General features: G+C 42.2%; 2 protein-coding genes across 3 annotated transcripts; one reads left to right on the top strand and one right to left on the bottom strand.

The window, feature by feature from the left end:
- Nucleotides 1-45: 45 nt before the first annotated feature.
- Nucleotides 46-2,159, bottom strand: Ndufa2 (NADH:ubiquinone oxidoreductase subunit A2). Its single transcript, XM_021651713.2, has 3 exons — nt 1,996-2,159; nt 1,772-1,878; nt 46-246 (listed from the first exon to the last, which is right to left on the bottom strand). Exons 1-3 carry the CDS (start codon nt 2,094-2,096, stop codon nt 155-157), a joined length of 300 nt encoding a protein of 99 aa, XP_021507388.1. The 5' UTR covers nt 2,097-2,159; the 3' UTR covers nt 46-154.
- Nucleotides 2,160-2,247: 88 nt separating this feature from the next.
- Ik (IK cytokine) lies at nt 2,248-16,405 on the top strand. Of its 2 annotated transcripts, XM_060377419.1 has the most exons (20): nt 2,248-2,403; nt 3,201-3,267; nt 4,545-4,637; nt 5,345-5,404; nt 5,725-5,892; nt 6,056-6,170; nt 6,409-6,479; nt 6,583-6,629; nt 10,219-10,382; nt 11,404-11,512; nt 12,219-12,258; nt 12,384-12,609; nt 12,858-12,876; nt 13,911-13,991; nt 14,258-14,336; nt 14,563-14,620; nt 15,407-15,495; nt 15,625-15,733; nt 16,056-16,090; nt 16,179-16,405. In XM_060377419.1, the coding sequence occupies exons 1-20, from the start codon at nt 2,388-2,390 to the stop codon at nt 16,204-16,206; spliced, it is 1,674 nt and encodes a 557-aa protein (XP_060233402.1). In that variant the 5' UTR covers nt 2,248-2,387; the 3' UTR covers nt 16,207-16,405. The 2 variants fall into 2 exon arrangements, with proteins under 2 accessions (XP_060233402.1, XP_060233403.1); XM_060377420.1 differs by lacking the exon at nt 2,248-2,403 and having other exon boundaries at nt 3,222-3,267; nt 5,345-5,403; nt 5,723-5,892.
- The last annotated feature ends 1,442 nt before the right edge of the window (nt 16,406-17,847 follow it).

Genomic DNA, 17,847 nt, shown 5'->3' with positions numbered 1-17,847 from the left:
TACGCAATAGAGGGAGAAGGTAATAAGGACATTCTGAAGCAACACTGTACAGCATAAGCTTTATAAGGAACAGAGAGCACATTTCCCACATTGTCTACAGTCCAGCAGAGGCCAGGTCCTGGTGCTCTTGCTCAGAGTCCTCAGTGGAGACACTTCAGGCTTTGCCACTCAGCACATTCTCCAGGGCTCTGGTTACCTCATCAGCACTCAGATTGTTCAGAGACACATTCTTCTCTTGGCCAAAAGCTGAGGAAAGATGATGTAAGTGAATATTCTGCATAACATTGCTACAAAATTATAAAGGGTCCTTTTCGAAGTTGTTAAGATTAGAAAGGAGATATGGCTCATGCCCCACACAGCCAGTTCAGGCTGGCTATGACTACTGTGCAACCCTGCCTTAAAAAAAAAAAAAAAAAGTTGTTTTGCTGTGCTTCGCATTATCCCAGTGAATCTATTATTCAGGAATCCCAGGTCCTGCTAGAATTTTGTGTGGGAAGAGGTGTCTGAGTGATGCCTTAAGGTCACTGTAAGCGTTAACTCCCAAGCAGGGGTCTAGCCTTGGCGGACTGTCCACATTTTGGCCAGCCATAGTACACGTAGCATAATATGTGGCACTGTGCACACGCTGCACTACACATTAAAGCTTTTGTCTGTGTCCTTCTGGGCACTTTAGGAGGAACCTGTCTTATTAGTGTAGAGGTGTCTTCGATGTGACTCTCCCTCCCCATGGATAGTCCTTTGGCAGGGTTGAAATGATTACAATCGTATCACTTAGTGTAAGTATTACCAAGTTACTGTTAGTCAGCATACTATGAAAATTTCAGATTGTGATAAATAGGACTAGTGTAATGTAAGAGGCAATGTTTTAACTGGTCAAAGAATGCCCCACACGAAAGGTAATCACCAGCTTTCTTTGTACCTTTAAATTTTTAAAAAAAGAGTCATTTATTTTATGTATATGAACACTGTTTTCATGCACAGCAGAAAAGGGAATCAGACTCCATTACAGATGGTTGAAAGCAACCATGTGGTTGCTGGGAATTGAACTCAGGTCCTCTGGAAGAACAGCCAGTACTCTTAACCATCTCTCCAGCCCTGTACTTTTAAATTTTTGAGACCAGATTTCATTAAATTTCCCTGTAAGGCCTTGAATTCACTACAGCCTCAGACAGGCCTTGAGTTTGTGATCCTCCTGTTTCTGCCTGAGAGGATCTGTAGCTGGGATTAACAGGTTAGCTTAGGTATGTCTTTTTCAGACAGTAAAACAAATGGTTAGATGTAAGTAACAACCTGAATGATATCAGCCAGCCATGGTACACCCTATAAGGAAGGGGCACAAAATGTAAAGGCTAAACCCTGTTCTAGCTGCATAATTTTAGGCGTGTTCCATAATGTTTGGTTAAATTTTCTAATACCTACTAAAGAAAAGGACCTACTCACAAGATTAGTGAAGAATAATGAGAATGAAGAAAGTACACAGCACAAGCCTGTAAGCATAAAGTGCTCAACATTACCAAAATTCTCAATCCCTGAATTTGCACTCGCTAAGACGTGATTTGCAAGGACCTACGCTGACATGGAGAAGCATGTCTTTTACCTGAAGTCCACTCTGAACTGCAAAATTTCCTGGGTCTTACCGAAGACCCAGCTAGACCCCATATATATGTTGCCAGGAATTCAAGAATAAAACGCATCACACAATTAAGTCAATGAGAATTTCTTCATTAGCTCTCTCACGCGTTCTCTGCGACCTCCGACGGCCCGGACTTACCATAGCGGGCCCAGAGCTTAGGATGCACCTCCGAACATTCGCGGATTAGAATAGGCAGGCCGGGGTGCGCCTTCTTCAGCTCCACATAACGTTGCTGGATGAAATCCCTGCAGGGCCGGAGAGACCACCGTAAGGGCAGCGACCTCGTCACCCCCCCCCTCCCGAAGGTCAAGGTCACAACTCCGACTTCGGAAGCCCACTCGCCTCCCCACGCGATGCCTCACCTTACACCCTGGCTGCCCGGCGAACGCTGGCATAAATGAATACGAATCTCTCGCAGCCCCAGCTTTGCGCCGACCGCTCGGCTGGCAGCGGCGGCCGCCATGTCCGCTAGCGAAGGTGCGCCCAATCACGACCTTTCAGCCGCCTCAGTCGGGCCAATAGCGGATCCCTGGTCTCGGCCGTCGATTGGATGACGTAGAAGGGGCGGGCTAAATCTTAGCCAATGACCTGAGGCCGTTGTAGCGGCCGTGAGGTAGTGACGCAGAGGAAGCCGGAAGGCTCGGAGCGCAGAGTGCTGTGGCAAGTTTTCTTGGTGCGCTGTGGGAAGAAGGTTGTCGCCGCCGTTTGGTAGAGGCGGTTCCGCGATTGCCGGCGTTGAGAAACTGCGGCCAAAATGCCAGAGCGAGATAGTAAGGCTCAAGTCAACAACTTTCTTGCCCGCGGCGCTAGAGACGTGTTTGTTTGCTGAGTTTAAGCCTGGTGGTGTGTGACGGTTGGAGCCGCGCCAACCTCAGGAGAGGCCTTGCCCAGCTGCCCCCAAATTTCCTCTCTTAGTTGAGGACCGGCCTTTTGAATTTTTGAGGCAGTCCTACTTTCCCTACTCCCTGTCGCAGTTCGTGCTTCTGGTTTGCAGACTTGGTTTGTTTATTTGACGTGGGAGGGGAGGGTCTCGCTACGCTGTCAGGAAAACTTCAAAGTCCCGAGTCGTTGGGAATCCCGGTGGCTGAGCTCCTTAGAAGCAATCTTTAGAATTCGCTGTTTTTGTTGAGTCTCCACTTAGCTTAGGGAAACCCGTCTTTATAACATTTTTTTTTCAGGTGAGACGGAATCTCTAACCCGGGGGGGGGGGGGTTTGAACTCCTCACTTTCCTGTCTCCACTGCTCAAGTGTTGGAGAGACAAGCTTCTTCTGCCACACAGCTCTTTTGCTCATTTCTTTTTGAGATAGACAGGATGTGTAGCCCAAACTGGCCTCAAATCCTCCGTGCTCTTGCTGCCTCAGTCTCCTTAGTGCTGGGATTACAGGTGTGGGTCACACCCCCAGCTTCTGAAAATAGAGCTTCTTGTAGTCCTCCCGTTTCATCACGGATTGCATAATCGTGTCCCCTCTTCTTGTCTGTGCTGTTCATTTTTATAATCACCAGTTTGTGCATGAAGTCTTATACATTAAAGAAGTGATTTAGATCATATTTTTTTTTCCCTTTTAGGTGAGCCTTTCTCTAACCCTTTGGCCCCAGATGGCCACGATGTGGATGATCCTCATTCCTTCCACCAGTGAGTATTTTGTCCTTGGACTATGGGATGAGTTGAGCAATGAGCAAGGTGTGTGTGTGGGTGTGTGTGTGTGGTGGTGGTGGTGGTGGTGGTGGATAGAGATCGTAAAAGAATTCTGAATATTTTGTTGGCAAGAATGGTCAAAATTTCATAGAAGGTGGTTTATTGAGAGGAAAACGCTAATCTATTCAACATGCTGAACTTATTTTTCCCAGAGAAAGCCTTATCATAAGTTCATTTACCAATGTAAATGAACATAATGTAATTATGAAAATGAACATAATGTAATTATGCTTCATTTTGTAAGTTATACATAATGATTGCTTTGATGTCAGTTTTTCATTAAAGTTGTAATTATGGACAAAAAAAGAAAAGAAGGGGGGAGGCATAGGAGGAGATGAGGGAGAGAGAATGAGATTGGGAGGGAAGAAGGGAGGGGGTTACAGCTGGGATACAAATTAATATAAAAATAAAAATTTAATTTAAAAAAGAAAAACATTGGGCCATTTAGCCCTTTATCTCTGTGAACTTTAAGTGAATCAGGAACCCTACATAAGAGTATTAGAAAAGAAGTGATGGGAGTTTAGAGTCTAGTGTTTGTGTTGCTTTATTACTTATATAGGAATTTTTCCTGTTGAAAATTAAGCATTGGAAATGAGAGTAAGATAGTCTTTTCTAACTTCACAAATTCAGTCACTTTTATATTATTACTTTGTGTGGATGGGTGCACATGTGGAGGTCAGAGGACAACCTTGGGGTTAGGTCTTTATCTTCCACTTTGTTTTGAGATAGGGTTTCTTTTGTTCTCTCTGGCAGCCAGGTTGGTAGGCCTGTAAGCCTCTGATGATTCTTCTGTTTTGGCTTCCTCTCTCCTCATACGGGTTATGCTAGGATTACAGACACTTCTACTGCTGTGCCCAGCTCTTACCTGGTCTCTAGATACCTGAACTTAGGTTGCTAGGCTTGCAGGGCAAGCACTTTATCTACTTAGCTTTCTCCCCAGCCCTCTTTTTTTTTGGGAGGGGGGAGGGAAAAGAGTGTCACACTTTATCTCAGACTGGCATGGAATTTGGTGGCATTCCTCCTTCAAGTCTCCTGAGTGCTGAGATTGAAGGCATGAACAAAACTTCTCCTAGTTAACACTGTTGTGTTGAAAGTGGCATGTCTACTTTCATTTCCATTTTTCTGTTTTAGTAAAGTTAATTATGTATTTTACAGGATTCTTTTCTATTTCCTATTGGCTACTAATTGAAAAAAAAAATTGCAATTTCTTGTAGATCAAAACTTACCAATGAAGACTTCAGGAAACTTCTCATGACCCCACGAGCTGCACCTACTTCTGCACCACCTTCTAAATCACGTCACCATGAGTAAGTCTTTTTCATTCCTGTCTGTCCATTTCTGTGGAACCAGAATTTGGTAGGCTCTTGAAGGCCAGACTTCTTTTAAAGCCTCTGCATCTGAATTTTTCTCTATAAAGGTTGAAGTTTGAGGGATGAGTGGGATGCTCTAGGTTCTTACTGTTTCCTCATGAGCACTGGTAATAGAGTCATTGCTGGCACGGATGGACAGATTTCTGGGCCTGTTATTACTCTATAGATTCATACTCTACAACAGGTTTTTTAGGTGATATCTAATGTTAATGTCAATGAGGTATTTATGATGCTTTTTAAGACTTAGATACATAAAAAAGAAATGCAAAAAAAAAACCTTAAAGATACAGATTTTGATAGCATTATGACTGCCTGATCAACACTGTTCCCTGCACCCCTATTATTTAAGAATAGTCTGGCTATGTAACCATGGCTAACCTTGAATTCACTATGTAGACAAGGTTGGCTTTGAACTCACAAAGGTCTGCTTAGTATTTAGCTCAAGGTGTGTGCCATCACAACTGCCTGTTCTACTCTTTTTTTTTTTTTTGTGACATTTTCTAACCTTACTAGACAATTTAATCTAGGCTAGTCTTGAACTTAGGATCCTATTATCTCAGTCTCTGATGTGTCCTCAATGCCTTGTGGGTTTTAAGGTCTGGGGCATATTATTTTACTGTGAGTGAGTTTTTTGTGTCTTCTAGGATGCCAAGAGAGTACAATGAGGATGAAGATCCAGCTGCACGAAGGAGGAAAAAAAAAAGGTAAAGGGATAGTGGAGGATGATTGCTTTGTAAGGTAAATACCATTTGTGAGCAAAGGATTAGAGGAGTTCTTTAGTAATAGACTGGGTTTCCTACTGTGAAAGTACATTCATGATGGGCAGGTGGTAGTAGGAAAAAAAAATCTGAGAAGAAACCAAATTTTTGATGTTGATGACGATCAAGAGTTGACTGGCAGTTTTACCAGGACATACATAGTTTTCACCATAGAGAGTTACTTGAACTTATAGGGAAACAGGAACAGTTGTGTTGACCTTGAGATAAGAGCTGGTAAGCCTTACATTTCCTTTCTCTGCTCACAGTTACTATGCCAAGCTTCGCCAACAAGAAATTGAGAGAGAGAGAGAACTCGCAGAGAAATACCGGGACCGTGCCAAGGAGCGGAGAGATGGTGTGAACAAAGATTATGAGGAAACTGAGCTTATTAGTACTACAGCCAACTACAGGGCTGTGGGCCCCACTGCCGAGGCGTGAGTACTAGGGGATCCTAAGGCCTGGTGTCATCCTGTCAGACACTCACACTACAGATGTTTCTTACAATTTAGCCCACTCTGGAGCACACTCGTAAGGCATTTCAGGAGGGATTTGTCATTCATAAAGGGACTGTATTAGTATGACTTTCTCATTATTCAGGGACAAATCAGCTGCAGAGAAGAGGAGACAGTTGATTCAGGAGTCTAAATTCTTGGGTGGTGATATGGAACACACCCACTTGGTGAAAGGTTTGGATTTCGCTTTGCTCCAAAAGGTGAGTTATATTTAAAGAGGTGGAGAGAAATGCTGGTATTGTTTGTCATGTTTGGGCCTTTCTGAAGTAAAAGACACATGATTGTCCAGACCATTAGTTTGGCAGAATTATAGGTGGTGTCTTAATAGAACATCTTTCTGTTAGTCTGAATTTTGGGGGGAGGTCTTCCCTTTCACTCTGGTATGGTTAAAGGCCCAGATCCCTCACATCCATCTTTGTATACTCCTGTGTTTACTAGGTACGTGCTGAGATTGCCAGCAAAGAGAAGGAGGAAGAGGAACTCATGGAAAAGCCCCAAAAGGAAACCAAGTGAGTAACTAGCAGTGAGGACTTGGCAGTTTAGAAGGTGACGCCTAAAGTGTAACACATTTTAGTGCCCCCTCCCAATATTTTTTTTAAATTCTATTTTCAGGAAAGATGAGGATCCTGAAAACAAAATTGAATTTAAAACACGTCTTGGTGAGTACTTTTTATAGTAGTGATTGCATTTTAGGTGGATTATGAGGATTTTTTTTTTTTCCTGTAGTCAGGGTTTCTCTGTGTAGCCCTGGTGTTGTAGTAAATAAAAAAGATGTGTTGGGCTGTAGCTATATTTACTAATAGCCCTATGAGTATCATGGTGGTATTAGCTAACCCACTAACACAAATAATAAGAAACAGACACCTATAAATTTATAATTGCCTTATTTACCTTGGGCCAAAATACCAGCTCAAAATAGCTGGTAGTATGGTCTGTACACACATATAATCCAAACATTTGAGAGGATAATCAAGAGTTGGGTCAGCCTGGGCTGCATAATGAGACACCCATTTCAAATAGTAAGTGAGTGAAAGAGTAACTCAATAAAGCCAGATAATTTTTAAAAAGCTGAACATAAACAAAATAACAAAAATATAAAGAAGGTAGCATGGAGGACTAGAGGGATAATTCAATTGATAAAAGTTTTTTTGCAAGTATAGGCAGGAGGACCTGAATTTATCCCAGAGCCTGTGAATAAAAGCTGGGTATGGTGGTGCTCTTGTAATGTCAGTGCTGGGGCCCTGGAGACAGGTGGATCTCTAGGTCTTGCTGGCTAGCCTCCTTAGCCAACTTCATGACTCCAGGCCAATAAGAAATCCTGGAGTGTGGTGTTTAAGGGATGAACCTAAGATGACTTGTTGGCTTCCATGTTTACCCACACACATATAAAGAATATAGCATGGTTAGTGATTAAAAGAATATGGAGAGATCTGGATTTGAATCCTGATAAAATCACTAGGTGTGTAACTTTGCTCATTTTTCTAATTTATAAAGATTAGCCTAATGTGTACCTATGTGATTGTTTCAGAATGAAGAGAAATGAAATAAGTAACATATTTATAATGTTGAGCTTGTAGTGTAGCTGTATTTCCACTGTCATTAATAAAATCTTAAAGTAGCTGGATAAAGGTGGTGCAAGAGGCAGGTGGATCTCTGAGTTCGAGGGTAGCCTGGTTTATAGAGTGGGTTCCAAGATAGCCAGGGATACATAGAAAAACCCTTACTTGAAAAAAACGAAAACAAAACCTCAAACCTCTGGTCAGTGGTAGCACACACCTTTTTTTCTTTTTCTTTCTTTCTTTTTCTTTTTCTAACATTAAAAAAAATTCTTTTATACAGCACATCCCAACTACAGCCTCCTCTCCTTTTACTCCTACTTGGCCCTCCCCGGAAGATCCACTGTTCCTCCATTTCCCTTCAGAAAAGAGCAGGCTTCCCAGTGTTATCAGCCAAATATGGCATAATAAGGTACAATAAGATCAGCCACAAGGGGGCTGGAGAGATGGCTCAGTGGTTAAGAGCACTGTCTGCTCTTACGAAGGACTTGGGTTCAATTTCCAGCACTCACATGGCAGCTCACAACTGTCTCTAACAGCAATTCATTCCAAGGATCTGACACCTTCACACAAATGCACATAAAATAAATTATTAAAAAAAAAATTAGGCACAAACCTTCACATTAAGGATGGATGAGTCAATCCGGTAGGAGGAAAAGGGTCCCAACAGCAGGCAAAAGAATCAGAGACACCCCCTCTCCCACTCTTAGAAGTCCCACAAACACCACAATCTAAACAACCACAGCATGTATACAGAAGACCTAGCACAGACCCATACAGACTCTGTGGTTGCTGCGTTAGTTTCTGTGTGCCCCTCTCAGCCCCTGTTTAGTTGATTCTGTGGGCCATGTTCTTGACTTCTCTGGCTCCTATAATCCTTCCTTCTCTAATGCAAAGTTCCCTGAGCTCCACCTAATGTTTGGATGTCGGTCTCTGTATCTGCTGCCAACAGCTGCCAGAGGAAGCCTCTCTGATGACAAAGAGGATAGGCACTGTTCTATGAGTATAGAAGAATATGTTGGGAATCATTGCATTGACATTTTGGGGAGATGGGGATCAGTTGTATTTGGTTCTACCCTAGGTCTCTGAGCCATTCAGGTTCCAGTTCCTGGCCATCCAGGCATTGTTGGGCTTGGGCTCCCTCTCATGGCTTGGACCTCGAGTTAGACCACTCAATGGTGGTCACTTTAACAAGCTCTGAGCCACCATTGCTCCAGCACATCTTACAGGCAGGACAGGTGTGGGTCGAAGGTTTTGTGGCTGGGTTCCTGCCCTGGTCCTACCACTGGGAACCTTGCCAGGTCACTGAAGATGGCTGGTTCAGGCTTCATATCCTCTATTACTAGCAGTGTTTGCTAGGGTCACCCTCATAGGTTCCAGGAAATTTCCACTAAATTTGCTGGAATGTCCTCTATTCAGGCCTCCCTGTACTCCCACCATGCCTTCCCCACTGCCTTATCTCTTCTATTCCCATCCCTTGTCACATACCTTTAATCCCAAAACTCAGGAGGCAAAGGTTGGCAGATTTCTGTGAGTTTGAGGCTAGCCTGGTCTACAGTGCGGACAGGACAGCCAAAGGCTACATAGAGAAACCCTCTCTTGGAACACCCCCCCTCCCCCAAACAGCAAAACAAAAACAAAACTTTATATCTTGTTGCCAGCAAGATAGTTCAGCCAGTAACATGCTTGCCTTTCAAACCTGGCTATCCAAGTTTGATCCTTGAACCCACAAAAAGGTGGGAAGGTAGACCTGACTATACAAAGTTGTCTTCTGACTTCCACATGTGCACCATGTCCTGTGTGCATCTATAACACACATCATACACACATACAATGATAATAGTAAATTCTTAATAACCATCCAACAACACAGCAGGAAAACAAGCCTCCAAAACCCTTTCATCTTTATTATTATTATTCATTATTCCTCAAAGGACCTAGTATAAGATGGGCACATATTATTCTTGAGTATGGAATAGTAGTAGCTCAAATTTTGGAGACTGCCTTGGATCTTCTTTGTTCTTTGTTACTTGGTGCTGTGTGACTTTAAATTTAATTCTTAGTTTTAGGGTTTTTTGGGGGGTTTTTGTGTGTGTGTGTGTGTGTGTGTGTGTGTGTGTGTGTTTTGAGACAGGGTTTCTCTGTATATAGCCTTGGCTGTCCTAGAATTCTGTAGACTAGACTGGCTTCAAACTCATAGAGATCCATCTGCCTCTGCCTCCTGGGTAATGGAATTAAAGGTTTGTTTGGCAGGTTTAGTACTCTTTTAAAACAAAGAACCATCTCTGCAGCCCAGCTTTTGTATTCTTAATCAATAAAAAGTAATAATGGGGGCTGGAGAGATGGCTCAGAGGTTAAGAGCACTGTCTGCTCTTCCAGAGGTCCTGCGTTCAATTCCCAGTGACCACATGGTGGCTCACAGCTACCTATAATGAGATCTGGTGCCCTCTTCTGATGTTCAAGTGTACATGCAGACAGAACATTGCATGCATAATAAAAATAAATAAATCTTAAAAACAAAACAAAAAAAAGGAATAATGCTCATCTCACCAGGCAGGGTTGTTTTGAAGATGTTATGTAACAGAGCACAAATGGCACTTGGCCTCAGCCCAGCACAGAGTAGGTAAATAATAAATGACTGTTGTAATGATAGACGTTACGGTGGCTGTGGCTAATCTCTCTCTTTGTATAGGCCGAAATGTGTATCGTATGCTTTTCAAGAGTAAGTCATATGAGCGAAATGAGCTGTTCTTACCTGGGCGAATGGCCTATGTGGTAGACCTGGATGATGAGTATGCAGACACGGATATCCCCACCACTCTTATCCGCAGCAAGGCTGATTGCCCCACCATGGAGGTGAGTAACCAGGTTCTAAGGACCTGTCACATAATGTCAAATCTGCCTTGTCCCTTGTCCCATTCCTCATTTACCATTTCCTAATGCTCTCTTCCTTTTTAAAATTTCTTTACTTGCAGTTGAATACATTCATCTCTATCAGCAACATTCTTGTCTAAACCATGACGTGTTACTGGAGCTATTACAACACTGAATCTTTTTTCCCATTCCCAGTCCAGTGGATTGTTTTTGTTTTTGTTTTTGTTTTTTGTTGTTTGGTTGGTTTTTTTGTTTTGTTTTGTTTTTCAAGACAGAGTTTCTCTGTGTAGCCTTGGCTGGCCTGGAACTCACTCTGTAGACCAGCCTAGTCTTGAATTCAGAGATACGTGCTTCTCCCTCCCGAGTGCTGGGATTAAAGTTGTACACTACCAATGACTGGCCAGTGTATTGTTTTTATTGAGATATAACTCACATGGTATATAATTTACCCTTTCAGTGTCCACTTCAAGCAGTTTTATCATATTCACCAAGTTGTATAGCCAGCCATGACCATAAGTTTAGAATATTCCCCAAAAGAAACTGTGTACTCTTTTAACATCCATTACCTGCCTCTCCACTCTAGCTTCCATTAATAGATTCTACACATGACTAAAGTGATGTTTTATAAATGCAAATTTTTGTTTCACCAGAAAACTTTCGTAGAAGTTTTCTGTGCTTTCTTGTTCTTAGAGTTCAGAGTAAAAAGGCTGTGTAAAAAGAAAGTCCCCTGTAACAGATGAACTTTCTAGCCTTTTTTCAGCACGTCTCCCTATTTGTTCTCCAGCTCTCCTGGGTTTCTTGAATGTTTTATATTAACTTTGACCCAGGGCCCTTTTTCATACTATTTCATCTGTTTGGAGTGTTCCTTCATTACATTTTCTTACAAGTCATTTATCTAGCTAACAAATGTGTAGAACTTGTCGTTGAATTTAAGTGGATGGATAATAGGTGGTAAGATTCTTGCTGAGAGGGATATTATTATTGTTGCTTCTTGGATTTTCAGGCCCAGACTACACTGACTACAAATGACATTGTTATCAGCAAGCTCACACAGATTTTGTCATACCTGAGGCAGGGTACCCGAAACAAGAAGCTCAAGAAGAAGGATAAAGGTACCTGATGGGAAGGGAAGGAAACCTTACCCTTGTGTGTGGGGTGTGATGGAGGGCGGGTGGGTTGGTCGCATTTGGTGGTGAAAACAAGGTTTCTTGAAGACTCTGTTGTATAGGCATTGGATGGCTTTTAGGTTGCAGAGGAAAATGATAAAATGGAACATTGGGGCAAGATGAGTGTGTTCTGTTTGACCCACTCAGAGCCCACTGGTTGGATTGAAGTATCAAAGAGAGTGGGAAGTTTTTGTCCATTCTGAACAGCAGATGATTAAAAAGGCACTGAGGCACCTGAAGAGGCTCAGCAGTAGAAAGCATCTTAGGCTTGATTCCCAACATTCTAGGCTTGCTCACAACCATCTGTAGCTCCAGTCCCAGGGAATCGAGTACCATCCTGTCACCTCCAGGTGTACTAGATATGTATGTGGTGCACAGATATACATGTAGGCAAAATACCCATACACATCAAAATTGTTTTTTTGTTGTCGTTTTTTTTTTTTTTTTAGACAGGATGTTTCTATGTAGCCCTGACCGCACTGGAACTTGATATGTTGACCAGGCTGGCCTTGAACTCACAGAGATCTGCTTGCCTCTGTGTCCCAAGCACTGGGACTAAAGGCGTGCACCATCATGCATCACTTTTTTTTTTTAATATGTAAAACTTTTTAAAAAATTTAGAAGGTGCTGAGAGATGCTCTTTGTAATGCAGGAAAACTGGAAGAAAAGAAACCTCCTGAGGCAGACATGAAGTATGTATTCCAGCCCCACGTATCTGTGAGCAAGATATTTGTGTTCCTTGTCTTTGGCCCTCTTGGAGAAATGGCCAGTACTGGTATGTATGAGTTTAGCAACTAGTGATACCTGTTTTTCCCAGCATTTTTGAAGACATTGGGGATTATGTTCCCTCCACTACCAAGACACCTCGGGACAAGGAACGGGAGAGATACCGGGAGCGTGAACGTGATCGGGAACGGGACAGAGACAGGGAACGAGATCGGGAGCGGGACCGGGAAAGGGAGAGAGAGCGAGACCGGGAACGGGAGCGAGAGGAAGAAAAGAAAAGGCACAGCTACTTTGAGAAGCCAAAAGTGGATGATGAGGTGAGATGTGTGCTCTTGATAGCAGGCTATGAAGACTGTCTCTGCAAATGCCTTACTAGCCATGTACAGGACCTTTCTCCTTAGTAGCCTTGTGGGTTCACAATAATTCCTGGCTAACTAGCCTTGAGTGGAAACCATCTTGGAAATGGGGCAGAAGTGGGTTAGGGAATTAATTCAGACTTGAGGGAGAGGTGAATGAAAATTGCTCATTATGATACTCACTTCAGTTTTTGCTTTTTTTTTTTCAGCCCATGGATGTTGACAAAGGTGGGTGTGTCTATAGCATCTTGCATTGTTTTAGCAGTCCTACTCTTCTTGCAGAACTTTGCTTCTCTAAGCTGATGAAGGTGACACTTAGTTTTGGGTCCTCAAAACAACCATGTCTTAATTTATGCACCAGGTAGGGCCCATTTGCTCTTACATGTAATTCCTTCAATTCTGAGGGTTTGAGGTGAGGCTGAGGTTAAATGTATACAGTGTCCTAGATTTCCTGTTAACCAGAGAAGCTCATTAGTTGGAGTTTGGTTAAAATCTTCATAGATAAAAAGATTCCTTTATCTTTAAAATATGTTTTAACTAACATGATGTGATTGTACTCATCTGTAATCTGTAATCTCAGCATTCTGGAGGCTGAGGTAAGATCAAAAGTTCAAGGCAGGCCTAAATTCCATAGTTCTAGGCCAGCCTGGGCTACATGGTAAGACTGCCTCAAGTGCAAACAAAAACTTAAAAAAAAAAAAAACCTCCCGGAACTACAACGTTTATTTATTTGTGGTATGTGCGTGTGTGTATGTATTGTGTGGTGTATGTATATGTATGTATGTGGGCTTCAGTGTGCTAGGACATAGCTGTGGAAGTCTAAAGTTAACTTTAGATATGTTGGTTCCTGGAATTAAACTCAAGTTATTGGGCTTGGTAGTTGGGGAGGTCTTATCTGTTATCTTGTGAGTTCCATGAAAACATTTTGAAAGCTGGAATCAGGCAGTGGGAGGAGGTTGTGAAAACATCAGTTCAGGGGGCTGGAGAGATGGCTCAGAGGTTAAGAGCACTGGCTGTTCTGGAGTTCAGATCCCAGCAACAGGGTGGCTCATAACCTTCTATAGTGAGATCTGGTGCTCTCTTCTGGCCTGCAGGCATGCATGAAGGCAAAATATAATAAATAATAAATAAATACATACATAATATATAAATCTTAAAAATAAAAGCCCCTACTTAAAAACAAAAAAATAAAAAACAACCCAAAAAACAAAAAAATAAGAAAACATTAGTTCAAGTCTAAGCGGAGTTATCTTTTCTTCCAGGACCTGGATCTGCCAAAGAGTTGATCAAGTCCATCAATGAAAAATTTGCTGGGTCTGCTGGTTGGGAAGGTACTGAATCATATCCTTTATTTGCGTTTCTTCCTGGGTTTTAATTATTTTTCTTATCATCAAACTCCAGTTACTTTTTGGTTCCTTTTTATCTGTCTTTGCTCTCTTACTTTTATGCTATGTTTTGGCTATGATGAAATCAGGCTTTGTATCAACCTGAAAACAATTCAGATGTACAACTTGCTTCTGAAATGTTCATGTTGAAGTCTCTAGCCTCTGGTCCCTCTCGGCTGAATCTTTTCTGCAAGGGATGGAATTTTCTTTAACATAGCATATATTGAAGAAGCCAGAAGACAAGAAGCAGCTGGGCGATTTCTTTGGCATGTCCAACAGTTATGCAGAATGCTATCCAGCCACGTAAGTGAGACCCTAATTAAGAGAGCACTTAAGAATGACTCCAGAGCACGAAATGACTCCAGAGCACTTAAGAGAGTGGGGATGATTGGGTGATGAGATGTAAATTTGACCTGTTAGGAGTAAAGGGTGACTTCTCTTTAGTTCTGAGATGTTTGTCAGATTGGTTTCTGGATAAAATGTAGTGATATGATTCTAAAGCATCTATTTAACTGCTGTTTCTCTTTAGGATGGATGACATGGCTGTAGATAGTGATGAAGAGGTGGATTATAGCAAAATGGACCAGGTATGAAGTTAAAAGGGTGTTTAAATATGTTGGGGACCTTTGATCAGTAATTTTAAATTTTTTTTTATATTTAGCATGAGTGTGGAGCTCAGAGGACAACTTGCAGGCATCAGTTCTCTCCTGTAATGATTGGTTAAAGACATGAGTTTTTTGTTATTGTTCTGTTTTTGAAACAGGATCTTATAGCCCAGGCTGGACATGTAGCTGAGGGTGACTTTAAACTCCTGATCTCTTGCCTCCACTTCTGTGGTCCTGAGATTATAGATGACAGGTGTACACTACCATGCCCAAATAAAATAAAATTTTATTTTTCACTCCTGGGGATTGAACCCAGGAACCTTTGCATGCCAGCCAGGCAAGTAATGTACCACTGAGTACATCTAACACTTAGAGAAACTTCTTGTTTTCTGCTCCCCTAGAGATCACTGGGGGCTTCACACATTGCTGGGCAAGTACTCTATTGCTGAAGTACATACCTAAGAACATGGCTTAATATTGGAGCCTTGTTTAAATTTTACCTTTCCTAGTTTGTGACCTTGTTATGTCCTTTTCCTCTTTATAGCTGCCTTTGTTTCTACATCAGAAAAATAGAATTAGAATTCTCACTTTAGAATTTTTGTTAGAATTAAGGTATATGTTTAGTGTTCAGAGTAATGTGTACACTGTAAATACATAGGAAGCATTAGATTATGGATTATTACTATCTGGAATTTTGGGTATCTGGTTTTATTCAGAGAAATTTTCTTTTCTAGTGATAGCTCTTTCTCCTCATCTGCTCTACTACAGGGTAACAAGAAGGGTCCCTTAGGCCGCTGGGACTTTGACACTCAGGAGGAATACAGCGAGTATATGAACAACAAGGAGGCTTTGCCCAAGTGAGTAGTTAGGGGCTAAGAATGAGGATGTTGCATTTTAGGCTAAAGGTTGCCCACAGAGCTCTTTAAGAAAAACCTTCCTAGTGCTATGAGACCTTTAATTCCATCTTCCCACAATGCCTTTTTCAGGGCTGCATTCCAGTATGGTATCAAGATGTCTGAAGGACGGAAAACCAGACGCTTCAAAGAAACCAATGATAAGGCAGAGCTTGATCGCCAGTGGAAGAAAATAAGTGCGGTTAGTGGACTTTTTTTTTTTTTTTTTTAGGTGGTTTCTCTGTGTAGCCTTGGCTGTCCTGGAACTCACCCTGTAGATCATGCTGGCCTGGAACTCAGAGATTGCCTGACTTTGCCTTCCCAGTGCTGGAATTAAAGGAGTACGTCATCACTGGGCATGGCGAACTTCTAGGTGGGAGGGTTTCAGTTGAGAAGACATTTATTGGCAGATCCAGGAATAGGCAGGTAGGGAAGCCATGGAACTTGAGAGTGGTTACCTTTGGGCTTTAGGTGGACCTAAACTACTAGCAGCATGCTTATAAACTACTACTATTCTTTTATAGATTATTGAGAAGAGAAAGAAGATGGAAGCTGATGGGTAAGCAGTATTGCATTTTCTCTTTGGGCCTGGTGAGAATTGTTCAGTGTGCTACTCCTATGCTGATCTGTTTCTCTCTTGATTTCAGGGTTGAAGTGAAAAGACCAAAGTACTGATCTCTAGTTCCAGCCGTCATCATGGCTGTTCTTAGTTGTTTGTTTCTACGATTTCTTGAAAGATTGCAAACTATTTTTGTTTGTGAATGTTTATAATTGTTTATTGTATAACTCTTTATAGACCTGCCTTCCGAGTGCTAAGAATAATGGCAATACAGCACCATGTCCAGCATGATCCATTAAAATTAGTTAAACCTGTCTTTTCTTGTGTTGGGCATTCTTTCTTGAGGGCTCCATGAAGAAGGCTAGTTCCTGTAGTTGTATGAATGTTAGGTCTCAGCTGGGATCCAAATTAACATATCAAAGCTGACACTGGCCACTAGGTTCTCCCAGCATACCTCAGTGCCTACCTGTTATAAGGTCCTCCTGGCTGGCATACTGCACCCCCTACCCTAAACTTCTTCAGCTCAGTCTCTGGGATGGACTTTCTCTTCCCTTAGCTTCTCTGATTTCTGTATAATCCATCCATTTTGGTTGCATGCCCCTTTTAGCCCTTTTGGCCTCTTGGCTGCTGCTCCAGGTTACCTTCTTTTCCTCTTCCTTCACATCCCCCCTCCTCGCATGGCCCAGTTTAGGATTATGTTCAGTCTGGACCCTTCCAGATGCCTCTGGCAATGCTCTCCCTCAAATCTACAGTAAACCTTCTCCACCACACTTAGGAGCAGTCATGTCCAGTTGTTTCTTTTCTTTTCAGTCTTTTCTGTTTTCCTGCACTGATTCTAGGTAAGGATGTTTACTGGGCCAGTTTCCAGGGGAGAGGGGAAGAAAGTCACTGATGTGCAAGAGAGGTGTCAAGTTGAATGGTCAGACTTACTCAGTCCTAAATACCCAGGGTCCTAGTGCAGAATAGAGATTCTATGGGGGCTAAGATCATCCTGATGGTTTGACAAAACTGCATAGGATTGGGCTCTGAGTGAAGCTGTATTAATAAACATCATTTGTGGAGACAAAAGCCTTTCATGAATTTACACCCTTAGGGAAGCATTAGTAGTATTGGCATTCCACTCAAGACCTTGTTTTCTAAAGGACTAATGGGGGAGCAGGTGCATTGAGGCTAAAACTGGTATATCCTGTTAGTCCAAAAGGTTTTTCTGTCCTTTTCCCTGAGGAGTTTTTCGAGGCCCAGGATGGGCCTACCAAGCCGCCTTTCTGCCCTTTGCCTTGAACTGTTGTTCACTATGTTTATTAGGTATTCATTAGGGTCTCTACTCTTTCTGGCTGAACACTGAGCTGAACACTGATATGTGGTTTCATGAGGTCCAAGGGAAGCTGGAATGTCATTAAGCTTAGCTATTGACTTTGATCATTTTCACCTCGATAGGAAAGGGTGCTTTTGTTTTGGTGGCATTGCATATTAAACTCAGCTCTGTGTGTACTAGACAAGCACTCTACCACTAAGCTGAAGCCCCAGCTGTAGGAAAGGGCTTTTGAGGTTCCCCTCCCCTGCCATTAGTGCTTTAGAGGTAGAAAATGGGCTCTTCAACAGTACCTATGATGGCTTTAAACAAATGATGCCTTAGTCCTGTAGTTCTAGTGAGGATAAAGGCTACAGAGAACATGATTCATATGAATTCCTACATCCAATTAAAACAATACCTGAGAGTTGGCTGCAAAATTAACACTTTCTACAAGTACTTTAAC

This window comes from Meriones unguiculatus, chromosome 2, assembly GCF_030254825.1.
Source record: "Meriones unguiculatus strain TT.TT164.6M chromosome 2, Bangor_MerUng_6.1, whole genome shotgun sequence".
Classification (NCBI taxonomy): domain Eukaryota; kingdom Metazoa; phylum Chordata; class Mammalia; order Rodentia; family Muridae; genus Meriones; species Meriones unguiculatus.
The sequence above is the reverse complement of the archived record's forward strand: the minus strand, read 5'-3'. Positions and strand labels throughout refer to the sequence as shown.